The 15,756-nt window shown below is 40.1% G+C and overlaps 1 protein-coding gene across 8 annotated transcripts in view; it reads right to left on the reverse strand.

Moving 5' to 3' along the window:
- The window catches only part of MEGF11 (multiple EGF like domains 11), a 298,071-nt gene that overhangs the window by 48,508 nt on the left and 233,807 nt on the right, over nucleotides 1-15,756 (reverse strand). For all 8 annotated transcript variants that reach the window (XM_072148689.1, XM_072148690.1, XM_072148691.1 and 5 more), the window contains 3 exons: nucleotides 10,728-10,848; nucleotides 8,253-8,416; nucleotides 8,038-8,140 (listed from right to left, as the gene is read on the reverse strand). In XM_072148689.1, coding sequence (XP_072004790.1) covers nucleotides 8,038-8,140; nucleotides 8,253-8,416; nucleotides 10,728-10,848 — 388 coding nt within the window. The remainder of the gene's footprint in view (nucleotides 1-8,037; nucleotides 8,141-8,252; nucleotides 8,417-10,727; nucleotides 10,849-15,756) is intronic.

The following is a 15,756-nucleotide window of genomic DNA, read 5'->3' on the forward strand; positions in this document are numbered from 1 at the left end:
TGTCTAGCCCTCAATCTGAAAGAACAACAAGGTTATAGAGAACATTTTAGAATACTAATGCAAATAAAGCACTTGGTGTGTGATACAAAACTTACTGTAATCAAATATCCTCTTCCCAAATGCAGATTTTGTTGAAAAGTTATGCCCATTAAAAGTTATAATTTTAAACTATATAATTGTAATACTGTAATAGCTTTGAGTGTTAAGAAATAATAATCTTAAAGGTGAATAAGAGTGTAGAGAGTTTTTTGAAAGTTGTGTATGCAAATGCATCTGGACAGGTTGTCCAAAGTTCTTCTGCCACACCCACAGCTGGGTAAGTCTTCTACCTAAGAAGTAAGGGTTATTTGTTTTTATCCTTTGCATTTTATAACTATTTTATGAATATTTCTTTATAATCAGTTTTGTTTTCTTATCTGACAATTGTATTTTTATGTCTGCACTGCAGATCCATGTATTAAATCTTTAAAACTTAATATGTCTTCACATGTGGCCTTAAAAGAACTTAAGTTCCTGAATAACTCTATTAGTATTATTGTTAATTCATCTTATAGCTAATTGAGTTCCTAAATTGTTGAGGGATTGGTATAGAAAAACACCTATTTGTCTTCCTAATATAAGTTAACAAGACAGTAAAGGTCTTGGGTGATGGGTGCTAGGTGAGTAAAATTTAGCAAAGAGACACCATCTTGGTGGGAGGAGTTTAATAAATTTTTGCATTCTTTAGTGAAAGTTCACTCCATGATTTGACCTCAGAGTGGGGGTTTGACAGAGGGGCCAATGAAGACGACCCACCTGAAGATGACTAGATATTACTTATTCAGGATGTGTGCAATGATAACCACAAGAAGCCACTGATTCTGTATAGTTGTGGCCAAAATTTCCTATGACAACCCAATATTCTAGTCAGGCATTTTTCACATATCTAGACTTATATATTTCATGATGTGATTTGCTCTTACCATATGGTTTTCAGATTTGGTCCTAATAACAGGAAGTGAAGCCTGAAATGAACAGGTTCCTAACAGGACAGAATGGTAAGACATTCCCCTTTAGTTTACCTGATTCCTCCCCTGCTCTCCACTTCGCTCCCTCTCCCCACAATGTGTTGCAGCATTTGCTAGCTTTATCTCACAGGCCCACGCTCCTCTGCATAATGGGATAAACACAGGGGGAGAGACCTCAGGCAGAGAGTGGATTAACGTGTTACTCAGGAGATGCACCCCCTCCCCATCACAGCAGAACAGGTACCGCATTGTAATTACTGAGGCTTCAATCTGCTCGGCAGCTGAAAGTTTAAGGATTACTGCGAGTGAGTGAAAATCATTACACAGGCTCGGAGTCGTTTTCCTCACTTGTGCTACTTGCTGATTTTGTTCAAACCCGTCCTGAGTTAATGCAAAAATATTGCAGACCCAGGGAATTTACGGTGAGCTCACAAAGTCCTCCACCCTTCACATGCTGAAAATTGCAACCAGGATGGAAACATTACTTAATCTTTTGGAAACTTAACTAAGACATGAGCAATAACTGGCACAGTCCTTGTGCCAATATTATTATTTTACGTGGATCATTTTATTGACTGAGTTAAAGGGGTTGTCCATTTTCTGTAAATAAATATAACAGTTTGTGCAATACAAAGTTCTACAATTTTCCAATATAATTGGAAAATCATATTGATTTCTCACTGTTTTCTAGATCTCTGTCCTTCTGTCCTACTTCCAGTGGATACAAATCTCATGTGATGGTCATTATCATAGCTCTGATTACTTTGCACCTCTGTGACATCACATGACAAGGGACAAATTTCTATCAAAGATGAAGCTTCCTAAAGAATCACAGCAAGCAGAGATGTAGAAAACCTTGAGGAATTCAGACAAAATTGTAAAACTTTTCATTTTACAAACCAAAACCTTTACTTGCTATAACTGGGAAACCCCTTTAGGATTGGCACAGGCTCCACAACACTTCAGTGAGTAAGAGCAGCCAAGGGCATATGCACCACATAGGCAGCTTCTACATAACCCAACAATAGGTAAGCCCCAACATTGCTGCCATTTCTCTACCAGTTTGCAATAAGAGTTATCTGTTCTAGAAATAGGTAATCTCATGTCACCCTCTGGTAGTACAAGACATGGAACAAGGGGAATGAAAATGTTAGGCAATTTAGATTTTTGCCATGAGGACCCTCACTTCCCCAGCTTGTTTGTTCCTTGAAGCACTCCTAGTGCTAAAACCAAAGAGCTCTTACAGCGAAACTTTTCCTTCTGCCTGCAGGCTGGAGATTTCAAAGTTCTTTCACCCCTGTGAGGATTTTGGAGCACAGGCGGAAGTACAATTCCTTATCAGCTTTGTACAAATTAATTCTTGTGAAAAAATGAAAGCGAACATTCTGGAGACTTATCTCTAGTCCCAGAGTGTGGCAACCAAAACTAGCGTCCAATCATGCAGCAGGATAATCCGGGGGTAGCCGTAATCCTGCAGTGCCTAGCCGCCTTATCTAGCCCTCGACAATTTTGCATATTCTTAAACTGCTGTCTGTGGATGACCTTGCTTGAACTGTATTATCTTAGTTTCTACAGGCAGCCAAATATTGCATTATATGTTCATATTACGAATTTATTATATAAAGTGCAAAGTGCATTGTGGGCAATGCTTTTCCTCTATAACCTTGGAGTGGCCAGTGATTGCTTCCCAGCATAGGCTCCACTGTTTTACGCACATTACAGTACACAAGAAATAATCACCGGCATAGGAGACCGTGTGCGTTTCCTTAAAAATATTCCGCTACGTGAACTTGAGTCTCGGAAAAGCAGCAATGATGGAAATGAAGATTATGAAGACATTTAGGAGTTGAAAAGAGTCAGACAGACAGGTCTATCGCAAGATGCACAGACACATCCATCTAGTATAATTAGCTGCTATCTCCCGTCCCCAGAGGCTCCCACTGACAGCTCCATTGTATAAAAGGTGTTGAAACTTTGCACCGAGGCAGTACTAGTTCATCAGCACAGTAAAGGAAGCGGCTATGTCTTTAAGCACATGGACCAAACCTTGTGGGAGTTGAGATTATCCACGGTCCTGCATTAATTCTGCTGAAGGGCAAGCAAGGTACAGCTGTGTGAGTGAGTGACAGGTCTGGGGTCACCAAACTCTTACATCTGCTTGGCTTGGAGGAACCTTATTGACATTTGGAGAAGCGTCACCTGTCCTTCTGTCACTGCGCACATGACTAGGAGGAGCAGGAGAGTGACAAAGTCTTTATGTACAACCACCTAGCCAGCCTCATTCTCTGCCTGAACAATTAAGACGCAATGTCTATTCTATGAAAAGAATTAGTCTATATACAGCTAGAATGTGCTCAGACTGCAAGATAAAAGAAAGACGTGTTGCTAAGAATAGCTGTATATAAAAAGTAGCTACAATGGTGTTGTAAGCTAAAGAATAAAATTAGGGTTCAGGTTTGGAGTGATTTGGTCATAATAGAGTAATTTACTCAGTAGAGGGTATTTATCAGGACTTCTGCGCTACGCCAGCTGCGATTATTTTCCCCTTTCTGCATGGAGGGAAAGGGAAAACCTGGCTGTGTTTATTTCTCCGCCTGGTACCCCACCGGGTACATCAAGAGGCCGGAGCGCATGTATGCTGGGGATGATAAATAACCCCAATATGTTTATACATTGCATTTCTACTGTATCCTGAAATAATAAAAATAATATATCAAATATTATTTCAGAAGTGAATAAAAAAATAGGATATTAATGAACTTTGTAATACACTTCATTAAATGAAATCTACCACTAAACTAAAGTAAAATTAAACTTCAGAGTCTCACGTATAGTCTTCTTCTTGATTCCGGCACTGGTTTTCTTTATCTTGACACATCGGGATCTCTGGAAAAAAATTAGTTATAGAAAGAAGCACGGATTGCGGGAATGCTCCGGACGGTTAATTATTCACGCATCTCGCGTGACGTCACCCCCCTTCCCAGCATGTAAGAGAGAGGTGACGTCACACGAAAGGCATACGAATAATTAACAGCCAGAGCGCAGGACATCGCTTCTGAATGCTGTTTTCCAGCAATCCTGGCGTGTCAAGATGAAAGAAGACCAGCGCTGAGATCGAGGAGAAGAAGACTATAGGGCAATATCCGTAGTTTATTTTTACTTTAATTTATTGGTAGATTTCCTTTAAGTAAAGGAGCTTATCTGTCCTCTTTTCTGCTCTTTCTCCTGCAAGTGTATCTGAAAGCCTTCTGATGTCCATCGGCTCAACTCTTTCCATAACTAGAGCATTACCTTGATGAGTCAGCTCTGTGAGGAGATTAGACTATCCAGGGACTTTCTGTAAAGAGTTAAGTCATCAACTTTATCAGGTTTATTTATCTCTCAGTGGATACTGGACAGAAAGCTGATTTACACACACTGCTTAAATAAGGAAGAAAGGCAGGGGATAAAGAAGGACACAGGAACAGATCTATTTCATAAAGTATATAAACAAAGTATAGAATAGTAACAAAGTTTACTATTATCATTGGTACTATTCATTTATGCAATGTTTAGATTAATTCTACAAGAATTGCAATTCATAGAAAGGAAGAAGGCATAGTTGTTATTGTATATACATGCAAAATAAATTTGTGAAATTTAATACTGCAAGATGTTCACAATATTGTATTGTAAAATATACTGTATAGACTTTGTTAGTTAGGGCTTCATTAAAGTGGGACAGCAGGAAAAGTATGCATTTTTTTTAGGTTTATGCATGCTTAGTCTATTTTTACACCTAGATGATTTCTGCCCCAACTTGTATAACTCAAAAAATAAAGAAGGAAAAGGGAAATGAGTAAGATTTTTCAAGAGGTTTTTCAGGTTACAGATGTTGAAGACCTATCCTTATAATTAGAGATGAATGGACCCGAACTTTAAGTTCCGCCTAACCTGGACGTGTCACTTTATGGATTGCAGAGTAGCCAATCAGGAGGCTTTATGCCCCTAACAACTAGGCATGGCTGTGATTAGCCAGGTTTTTCCACCAGGTGCCCACATGGCCAATCACAGCCATGCCTAGTTTCTTCCAAATATTTAGCTTCCTTTTACATATGGATTGATTCCTTAACTAAAATTCCATATTTGAATGAAGTAATATGAATGAATCCAATATTTTAGAAATTTAGAAAACTTAAACACAGGTTCTTTATTGAAAACATTGCTTAATAATAAATTTGCCTTTCTCGTTATTAGACACAGGACCAATAAGATATCTTTCTTATGGGAATTATATTAATTTTTCTAATCAAGAGTCTAACACATTAAAAAGTTCCAGGCCTCCATCTACAGAATGAAAGTACTGGCCCCTTTGCGAGGATTCCATGAGACTTGAGACCCCACACCTCCCATTCTCATCATCCCGGAGGTCAGTAATCTCCCTGCACACATGCCTTCTTGCCTCTGGCTCCCACACCAATCAGTGCCAAGCAGACGGAGAGCTGTGTGTTTGTTAAGGTGATAATATCTATTTAATTTACTGCACAACGCCGCTTAGCCCTTAGCTGTGCTTCTTCGCTCCAATTTTATGAAGGCAAATACACAGCCACATGCACACAAGCAAGTCATACGAGAACACTACAGTGCTCACTTCATGCCTGAAAAGAACCTGATTAAAAACTGTCTAAAAGTAACAGAAAACATGAAAATGAGATAAAATCCCCTCTGATTGTTTGACAATCTACAAGATTTCTTGCATTATTTTGAAACAAATTGTTATGTGGAAATCTGACTTTTTGCTGTTCAGATTTTTGTCCGTGTAATAGCTGCACCCAGTTGTCTTACAGCCTGACACATAATTGAAAGGTGCTGCTCCTCCTGGTTTGGACATCAAAAACTGCATCTGAAAAACTGAATGTGTGGACACACCTTCAAAAATCTGTTACCACTAGTTAATAAAAGATAATCAAAAACTCCATCTCGTCCCACTAAAATGCTGCTATATGGGTACAATGACCAAAAAAGTGCTGGTCCTTAGAAAGTAACATCACAAGCTCCAATTATCTCTTAAAAATTACTTTACTGTTCAAATGTCATTAGACATATAAAAAATATATTGGTTCTTATTGCCCTAAAAGGCACAGTATCACTATCATACTACTGTCATGCCAATGTTACTGCAGTTCTTGGAATACTGCTGAAGTGGGATTAGATCAGGCAGAGGAGGATGAAGTGCTGAGGGAACATGTGGGAAGGAGAAACAGTGTAATAGCCAGGGAAGCTGCAGCATGGAGGGGCTCTCATAAACCCCCTTCCCCCCAGATCACTTATGACTCATTAGCATAATTTTAAAAGTTGATTTTAGGAAGACATATAACAATAATAAGAAGATTACCACAGTCACAATGCCTGGATCTATGAGTAAGTGTAAGTTTCCCTTATTTATCATGATGGATTTTTTATGGTAGATTTCCTTTTAAGGTGAAAAATAGACTCAGTGCTGTATGCTAAAAGTTATGCAATGCATAATATTTGGAAGTTTGGTATCTCTCATACAGACATCAGAAAAGAGGTAATGTTTGTTTTTTCTGCACAGTGAAAGGCACAAAAACTTACACATGAGAGAATTGCTCAAATGCATTCAGAATTTTTCCAGCTTCCCAGTACATTGTACAGCATTAGAATGCTGCCATTAGCGAGCACAATTCATCGGACAGACGGCCGTGTAAATGGAAAAAAAAAAAAAAAAAAAAAAAAGGTTGGCTTTTGGAAGAAAATTTTTACCTATCTCTTTTAAACTGGTTAGATGATAGATATATAGACAGGAGATAGATGATAAGCATCTTCACCAGGGCATTCAACCAAAGGGTATTAAAAGAGCAATACGTTCTCTGCCCACAAAAGTCCCGTTGCAGGGGGCCCCTTTAGGACAGGAGACCCTGGACAAATGCCCAGTTTGTCGCCCCCAACGCCGGCACTGCACCCACCAAGGGACGGGTTGATTACCAGTTCACAGCCAAACCAATTGGAAATACTGACTGAAGACCTACATGTTTCGAAAACCTTACATGTCCAGGGAGGACAAAGAACTAGATACGTTTCCCAAAATGTGTTGGAACAATCCTGTGTGTTTAAACTGACTACCTTTACCCAGCATATGGGAGAGAAAATCATTGTTTAGGGCTGAAGTGCCTATGTGTTATCTACATATTGAGAAAATAACTCATAATAGTAGAAGCTACACTGAAGACACAACTGAATATTTTACGTCCATGAAATAGTTTTTCTGGTAATGTGGTTAAAATTCTGTATTTTTTTTGCTTGTAAGTATAAAAAGGCAATCTTATGATGTGTTTTGGGGGTTATATTGCTCTTATTCTCAGAGTGCCTGATACACGTTAGCAGATTTGTGGTTGGATATGCCTTTTTAAACTTAAATTCAATAAAAATATGCACTCTTAACCACAGTGCCGGGAAATCTTTCATAATCTTTGGTGAACCGCTTCCCAGCATTCCATGCAGGCTTCATCCAAAGTGCAATGTTACCAAACAAAATGGGGCAGATTTACTTACCCGGTCCATTCGCGATCCAGCGGCACGTTCTCTGAACAGGATTCGGGTCCGGACGGGTAGTTCCTCCGCCGTCCACCAGGTGGTGCTGCTGCGCTGAAAAGCATCGGAACGCGCCGGAATACACCGAGCTGGACCAGGTGAAGTTAAGCGCTTCCCAAGCGACACATTTTCGGTTTTTAAATGCGGCGGTTTTTCCGAATACGACGGGTTTTCGTTCGGCCATGCCCCCGATTTCCGTCGCGTGCATGCCGGCGCCGATGCGGCACAATCCAATCGCGTGCGCCAAAATCCCGGGGCAATTCAGGTACAATCGGCGCAAATCGGAAATATTCGGGTAACACGTCGGGAAACCGTGAATCGGGCCCTTAGTAAATGACCCCAAATGTGTTGAAACACATGAGGGAAGAGTGAACCTTATCAAGCATTTTTACTTATGAGTAGTGAATTTAATATTTTACTTCCTTCTTTTTGAACCTACCTGTCCACCCAGCGAGGCAGTGACAATGCCCGGTGACAGGATCACAACCCTCTGCGTGACTGCAATCACAACTTTCAATACAGTCCAGACCGTACATTCCTTCCTATTTCATAATAAAAAAGAAAAAAAATAAGTAAAAGTTGCAAGAATGATGAAAGAATCCGCACTGGATTAGTTACTGTATGTAACTAGAAATCTGAAGCTTCTTTCCATACCGGGCATGGCTGGTCACAGATTTCACCCATCCAACCTGCAGCACACATGCAGCTGCCATCCACTGGGCTGCAGGAGGCATCATTAAGACAATGACAGGTCTGATTGCAGTATATACCCCAAGTACCACTGGGACAGGGAATAGAGCAATCCGTCCCTTGCCAACCTGAAAAAAAAGAAAAGTAGACGAGATGGTCTATACGATAGATAATATATATATTAAATATCTGAATAATATACCATAAAACATTACATAAATATGTTATCTTCTATCTAAAAATTGTGCATAAAATATTGTAAAGCCATGTTAGTGTCCTGAAGCCATTATGCTGTCAAAATATGTATTCAAAATGAATCCAAAATTCCTGAACAGCTGAGAGGTCTGCAGGGCCAACATAAGTCCAAGTGAGTTCTTGAGTGAGCCCAGGCTTTAAAGGAAACTTAACATCAAGCACAGGCACAATAAACCTTACTCAACCCCCACTGTACCTTTGTTGAAAAGTGCAGTACAGGCGTCCCAGCTTAAATCTGCCTCCACCCACTAGTAAGATCGTTCCCCAAATGTTTTTTTTCTGCCTTTGTCTATGTTGGCTCCACCCATTGCAGGGTGTATGAAATGGTGCTCCCACACAGTGCTCCTTGCTAAATACACCATGCAGTGAGAGGGACAGCATTCTGGTAAGGACAGCGAGAGGACTTCCTCTCTTCTCAGGCCGATATTTGAAGAGACACTGGGCTGTCAATCAATAGAAGGAGGAGGGGTTCACTGGCAGCCTGGAGCAAACATAACTCTTCTATTCAGAAACTGACTCGTATCTACTCATTTGCATATCAGAAAAACAGCTGAAATGAAGGTACAGTGCCTCAGTGGCAGATAATTTTAGGTGATATGGAGAGGACTTTTAACCCTTTATTAACAAGTATTACTATTTCCTTGGGTTGATGGGTATAAGTATTTTTTTTTTGGTAATTTTAGTAGTTATTTTTGATCATTTTTTCTAGTTTGCTAAAAGAAGCCGACTGGACAGACACTGGGGAGAATCTCCGACAAAGGTGTGAGCAGAGCAACAAATTCATTTCCTACCACCTTGATCATGAGGCCTTAAAGGGGTTATCCAGGTATAAAAATGTATTTAGGGCCGGGCTGGGGTGGGCTATTTAAAAATAATAAATGCGTATTTACCTCGTCCGGCGCAGCTGATGTCCCGCAAAGCGATCTGTCTCATCTGTGCACCAGTTTGTTTACACGGGTGTATAGGCAGGCCGGAAGCTCCCATCCGACACCATCTCCCAGCGCTTACAACGCTGAGAGAATGGGACGGATGGAAGGAGCCGGAAGCTCCCTGTGCGTGGCTTCTGTGCCCCTGTAAACAAACAGGGGCATGGATCAAATGGAGACCGGCGCGGGACATCAGAGGTGCCAGAGGAGGTAAGTACACGTTTATTATTTTTAAATAGCCCGCCCCAGCTTGGCCATGACTAACTTTTTATTACCGGATAACCTTTAAGTTTTTAATGAGCTTACTGAGATGTTACTAGTTTACTGTGAAACATCACATTTGAAATGTAGATGGGAAAGATTTAGTAACAATTACATAAAGAATAGAGTAAATCCAACAAGTTAGCCATTACCACCACTTCTAATGGCTCTTATAAAGTTCTAACAGAGTAACTAGTATTTTAATTCAATTAGCAGAAACACGTTAACTATCTTATTCTACAAATGGGTAAACTTAATAGTCTAATATGTTTGGCTGATTTTAAATACTATGAAGCTGTCAAGTGTATGTATACAGGAATGCTGTAAAGTTGCTATAATAGTTTTATACAGGAAAAATGACCATTACTTAAAACAAATACAAATCCAGTGCCTAAGGCCATTGCTCAAGCTGTGCAGGAGGTCCTATAAACATGTTTGGGTGTTTTTATATTGGCGTACCCCACATATACTTTCTCCAATCCCACATCTACTTTCTCAGACCCCCCAGTCCTTCATATCATGACACCCAGGGATTGGTGGTGTTAGATATATAAGGCTGATCCCCCAGGATGAGCGGCAGCAGAGGTTTCTGGCAGCTGCTGATCCTTCTTCCCTACTTGATTTAAAATAGCTTGCAAAGCCAAATGTCCACGTTACTGAGAGAAGCTGAGCGTGATAAATGATAGTGAAGAAGCTTATAGCCAGCAGTTATCTAATGTTTATAGCTATTGTAAGGGGTTCTTCTATGCCCTATGTTAGTAGAGAATAGATAAACTGTATTTTTAATAATTGAAGACTCCAGGGTGTGTTGCGGCATTGGAGAATGATGAGATACCTACAGAAAAACCTATTTTTTATATGCCTGACATCCGCTTTTGATAAATTATTTGTTTATTACATCCAGGACCACTTTTTATGTAGTAAAGAATGCTCAGCAATATCCTTGAAGCCACTGTAATAAATGTGAACATACTGAAGACACCGTGGACTGCCTTACCTTCTCTGCACAGACAAGACCCATCCATTGGGGAGCAGGCAGCACCATTCTTGCAGTTACACACCGACAAGCAGTCCGTTCCGAACATTCCGGGGGAACACAGCATGGAACAGTCATGTCCCTAAAATGAAAACAGTAGTGGGAATTAAGGTGAGGGGTCCACAGTCTATATCAGTGTCACAGGATATTAACATCCAAGGCCATAAGTGTAAGGAGCCTTATGTACTGGTAGTGATTTGTCATGTTATATGCGGCGGGTCTATGATCTTCTCAGTACAATGAAACGTTTTAGCTGAAATGCCACAAACAGTTGTCTGCTAGTTGTCTGCTGGAGATCATTAAATGTGAGCAGAATAAAAGGAGCTACGTTCCAGGCCTTGGAGTAAAGTTCACGGCTATTAATCACACTGTGTAGTCATCAGTAATGGAGAAGGAATCGGCTTGGCATTAGGCATCTGACTGAATTAACTTCCTTTTTTTTAGTATTGTAATACCCTTGTATTTACAGCAAATCCTTCCCTTTCTGGCTGGCGTATTGCCACTTGTGAATGATAAGTCGTTCTGTATGGTTAACTCTCTGGTTTCCATGAAATACTTCAATAGATTGATATTATTCAATGCACTATGGGTTAATTTGTCTTCTAATTGGAGGAGGACTATCTGTAGATATGAAGAACATTTGGTCGTTCTTATGAGATGACAATCAGGAGCTGAGATACTCTCCCCAATTATTCTGGCCGACGAAGTAATTAACATTTTGAACCTGATTAGGAGAGTGACCTGACGAGGAAGTTGCTGAAGAGACACAAATGCCCTCCTGTCAGCAAAATCACAAAGACCCAAAGAATGTGCTTGATCGGAGATGCCGGCCTTAAGAGGGAGATGTCCCCTCGACCGCAGCTCCATCTTAGATGACCTTCTACTTGTCCCAAATATCTTCTGTAAAATTCTAATGCCAATTTTTTTACCAATCCTGAATTTCTCAGTGCAGCCTTGCAATGTCTTCCAGCCCACGATTTCAAGGCAAAAGACTATAGGTTTTCACATTGGATTCACTGGTATAAGGTGGCGGGCAGAGGTTAAAAACATCAATATCTTCATTTAAAGTCTTTTTTTTGTGTGTCTCTTTGTCGATACAGTGGATCTCGGTAACTATGTATTGATACTCTCTGTGAATAGTCTGTTGTATTATATTGGCTTCCAGGAACATTCCCAATGTCATTGAAGTATTACTAATGTCATAGGACATTGCAAGTCACATGCCTCCTCACAAGATGCTATCTATCTCCACACCTCTATTCTCCATTACTATATCTGGGAAGACACTAAAGAAAAATTCTGCAGTGTCAGGGAGTAGCAAAGCAGCAAAGAAGTGTCTCATTAGAGGATGTGGGTACATATAGCCCTATTTATACCCCGAAACAGAGGGGCAAGAAGGCAGCTGTAAATAGCAGGAATGTCAATTTATGCCAAGCCCTGGTGGATGTAAAACTTCTGTTCTGCACAGAACTGGATAAGACAATCAAAGGTAAAATAATGTAACGATAATTCTAAAATAATAAAATAAAATTCTAAAGTAAAATCTTAATGTTAATCCTAATGTCGCCTTTGGTTTAGAAAAAAAACAGAACACAACTATTGAATGTTACTTACACTTTGCTTAAAACTCAGTGAAAGTTTGCCTACGTGGAAATCACACTTACAATCCATAAGTTTAGGACTTTTTATGCACAGAACAGATTTTTTTTTTTATTGGACAACTCCTTAACTTATTAACTGATAATGAGCAAAAAGCTTTGACTACATGGCGTTTATTTGATGTTGAGTAGACAGAATCTCCCGGATCACTGACATGTACTAGTTCAATGTGGCCTCCTATTCCTAGCAATAATAACTATAGCCTGTATAGAAATTCACTCCATAAGCATATTTATGTATGTATGTATTATTAATGTGTATTTCCTTATTAATCAATTATATTAATCATATGGGAAAGCTGTTGGGCCTTTCATCTGGCGCTATGAGGATCGTCTCCCCCCAGTGTAAAGCAGACTTGTGATCCTCTCCTTACACCAGTCTAATCCCCTCTCTAATGAGGTGTGTGAGCTCTCAGGATTGCAGCTAATTACTCCCAAGGAGATTATTATCAAGACGTAGAAGAGGGCAGTTTAGTAGCCATAACCATCCCGCACATGCTAATTCAGTGCATCAGGGCATCATGTGTAGGAACGTCCAGCACACCTACCATCAGAAGTTTCAGGGGTAATGTGCACACAATCAGAAGTGCTATACAGCAACCATTTAGCTACATTTAGCTGAAGACAGTAGAAGACCATGAAGTGTCTTCAAGATTGTGCAAGCCACAGATTCCGTCAAAATTATATATTTTCACTCTAGACCAACTATTCACCAGCAACTAATTGCTTTATTTATATAGCGAACGCAGATTACACAGAGCTTGCCAAATCAGTCCCTGTCCCCAAGAGGTTCACAATCTAATCAACCTACCAGTATGTTTTGTAGTGTGGGAGGAAACCCACACAAACACGGAGAGAACATACAAACCCTTTACAGATGTTGACCTAAATGGGACTTGAACCCAGGACCTCAGTGCTGCAAGCCTTTAGTGCTAATCACTGAGCCACCGTGCTGCCCCTAACAAAAAGTTTTAATAAGACTATAATGTTTTAAAGTGATGGTGAAACCTTTAGAGACTGAGTGCCCAAACTATAGCCAAAAATCCAGTTATAAATCACAAAGTGCTAACATAGCATTGGTGACTTGAGGAAACTGATACAATTGAACAAAAGAGGTAAAATTCAGATTATCATTGTAGGTTGCTTCCAGGGTCCCCCTGTATAGGAAGGATCACAAGGCAGGAGCTCCAATAATAATCCAGCCCGGTCCACACCTTCTTTCTCCTCCAGAAACCTAGGATGTGTTGCTTCAAACACTGGGTGCCCACAGATATGGCTCTGAATGCCTCTCCTGGCACTTGTGCCATAGGGTCGCCGCAACTTATGTATTAGATACCAGCAAAACCATATACTTTCCTTCTTAAATTTGGGAAAGACTATGGTTTGGTTAGGTAAGGATTTTTTATTTGTTCTGGAATAAAGCTACTTTTCATACTATTCCACATAAAGTACTTCCTGAAAATGAGACTTCACACATCAGCTGAGTCTTAATAGAAGCTATAGTCCTCCACACCTAAGTATTGAAAAAGGAGGACTGGACTGGATACTAGAGCGGTGGAAGGACACCACAGAGTAAAAGTATATTGTGCAGCAAAGATTCTCCTCGATATCTTACTGTAGTCTTCATTTCACAGCACAAATCCAAGAACTTTATCCAAGAACAGCAGTGGCTTCATGTATCAGCGCACCAGTCGCGGTAGTATAGCCATCTTAGGCATAGTACAATCTTTAATGATTGCAGAACACCCATACGTTTCCTTGGCTGTAGAAAGATTAATAATCTTCCTAGTATTTCTTGCTTACTGGTGTTTCAGCACAAGTCAAACCCCTAGAGGACATATCAGAAACTCACGTTATAAATGATTCAGCTAAGATCAGAGAGTGTTTCAGAAACGCACAATTCTGTTCTAATACTAAATCTACAACATATTGATTTTTTTCCCCTGTAAAAACAGAATGCTGACCCGATAGAGACATGCAGATGAGAGTGTTAACTTCTTCTAAGTCCCGGGTCACTTTCATTATTTGACAAGGTTGTAGTTTATATTATAGTGATCTAGTAATACGGCTGAAAGTTTTGTTTGTTACTTTGTCTTTTGAGTTTGACTTTGGAGGATAAGATATAGAAAAAATACGACAACGATTCACCATTACTAAATGTAATACAAAAAGCAGAAAATCAATAAAAAACATCAAAACTACGCACAGTATATAAAAGGATTTGAACTGATGCAATAAGACTTTTTACTAAAGATATCTAGCTCTTTAAAGCAGAAAACTTTGTTTTTGGAGCTGATACATATTTTGCTGTTATATGTGTTTTCAATATTAATATATATATATATATATATATATATATATATATATATATATATAGTAGCTTGAATGCATTTTAGGACCACCATCTGGGATTCTCCACAATTTGAAACAATAACTGGTCTTGCCACTTTGCCACTATGAGGAGTGTGGAGGGGCACAGCCTACGTCAGAGTGGGCTAGAAAGGGGCGTTTTCGCATAACCCTTTGCCCTGCCCTTTATCATAGGCTGGTGCACCAGCGTCTGTATGTTTTCTTACAGTTCGTAGTTGTATACCCTTTTAGGGGTGTAACTAAAGATGGTGTGCAGTCACATATGACGGTACAGTTAGTAAAGAGGCTATAGCCAGAGTGCCTGTCGAACGTATAGCAACACAGGTCAGTGTTGACAGGTGATGCCACGCTGGATCGGGGACAACGATAAGTATTACTTTCTGGGGCCCAGAAAAAAAGTGTTTGATCCCAGACAACCCATTTAAGATAAAATTATTTCACTGGGGTAAGCATATTATTTTAAACAGACATATTTGGGGTGCACTACGGCTTTTAAACCCGCCTTCCTTCCGCTGAAGCACTGCACTGCAGATTTAATTAGATGGTCTATCCTTTTAGTCAGTGCCGTAACTAGAAGCTGATGGGCCCCAGTGCAAAGTCTGTGCCAGGCCCCCGACTATAATGTATGGTTTATAGTAATAGTCTTCTCATATGGGAAAGTGACACCATAAGGGCCCCCTAAACCTCTTGGGCCTAAGTGCGATCACAACCTCTGCACCCCCTAAGATACTCCCCAAGCTTCTAGTAAATCTGTCAGTGACTATGAGTGCCGGATAACAATCTCCACTAGGTCCTGGTAGAGATTTCAGCTATAGCCTCTGACTGTATACCAGTGGAAGCTATAGTAAATAAGGTGAGCCTGGGCTTCCACGTTCCCACCCACACTGCTCCCAGTCACGTCCACCTTTGGAAAGTTGCCTGCAGGGCGGAAATCCGTAGAAAACTGTGCAGTGTACAAATAT

This window comes from Engystomops pustulosus, chromosome 4 (genome assembly GCF_040894005.1).
Source record: "Engystomops pustulosus chromosome 4, aEngPut4.maternal, whole genome shotgun sequence".
In the NCBI taxonomy this organism is placed as follows: Eukaryota; Metazoa; Chordata; class Amphibia; order Anura; family Leptodactylidae; genus Engystomops; species Engystomops pustulosus.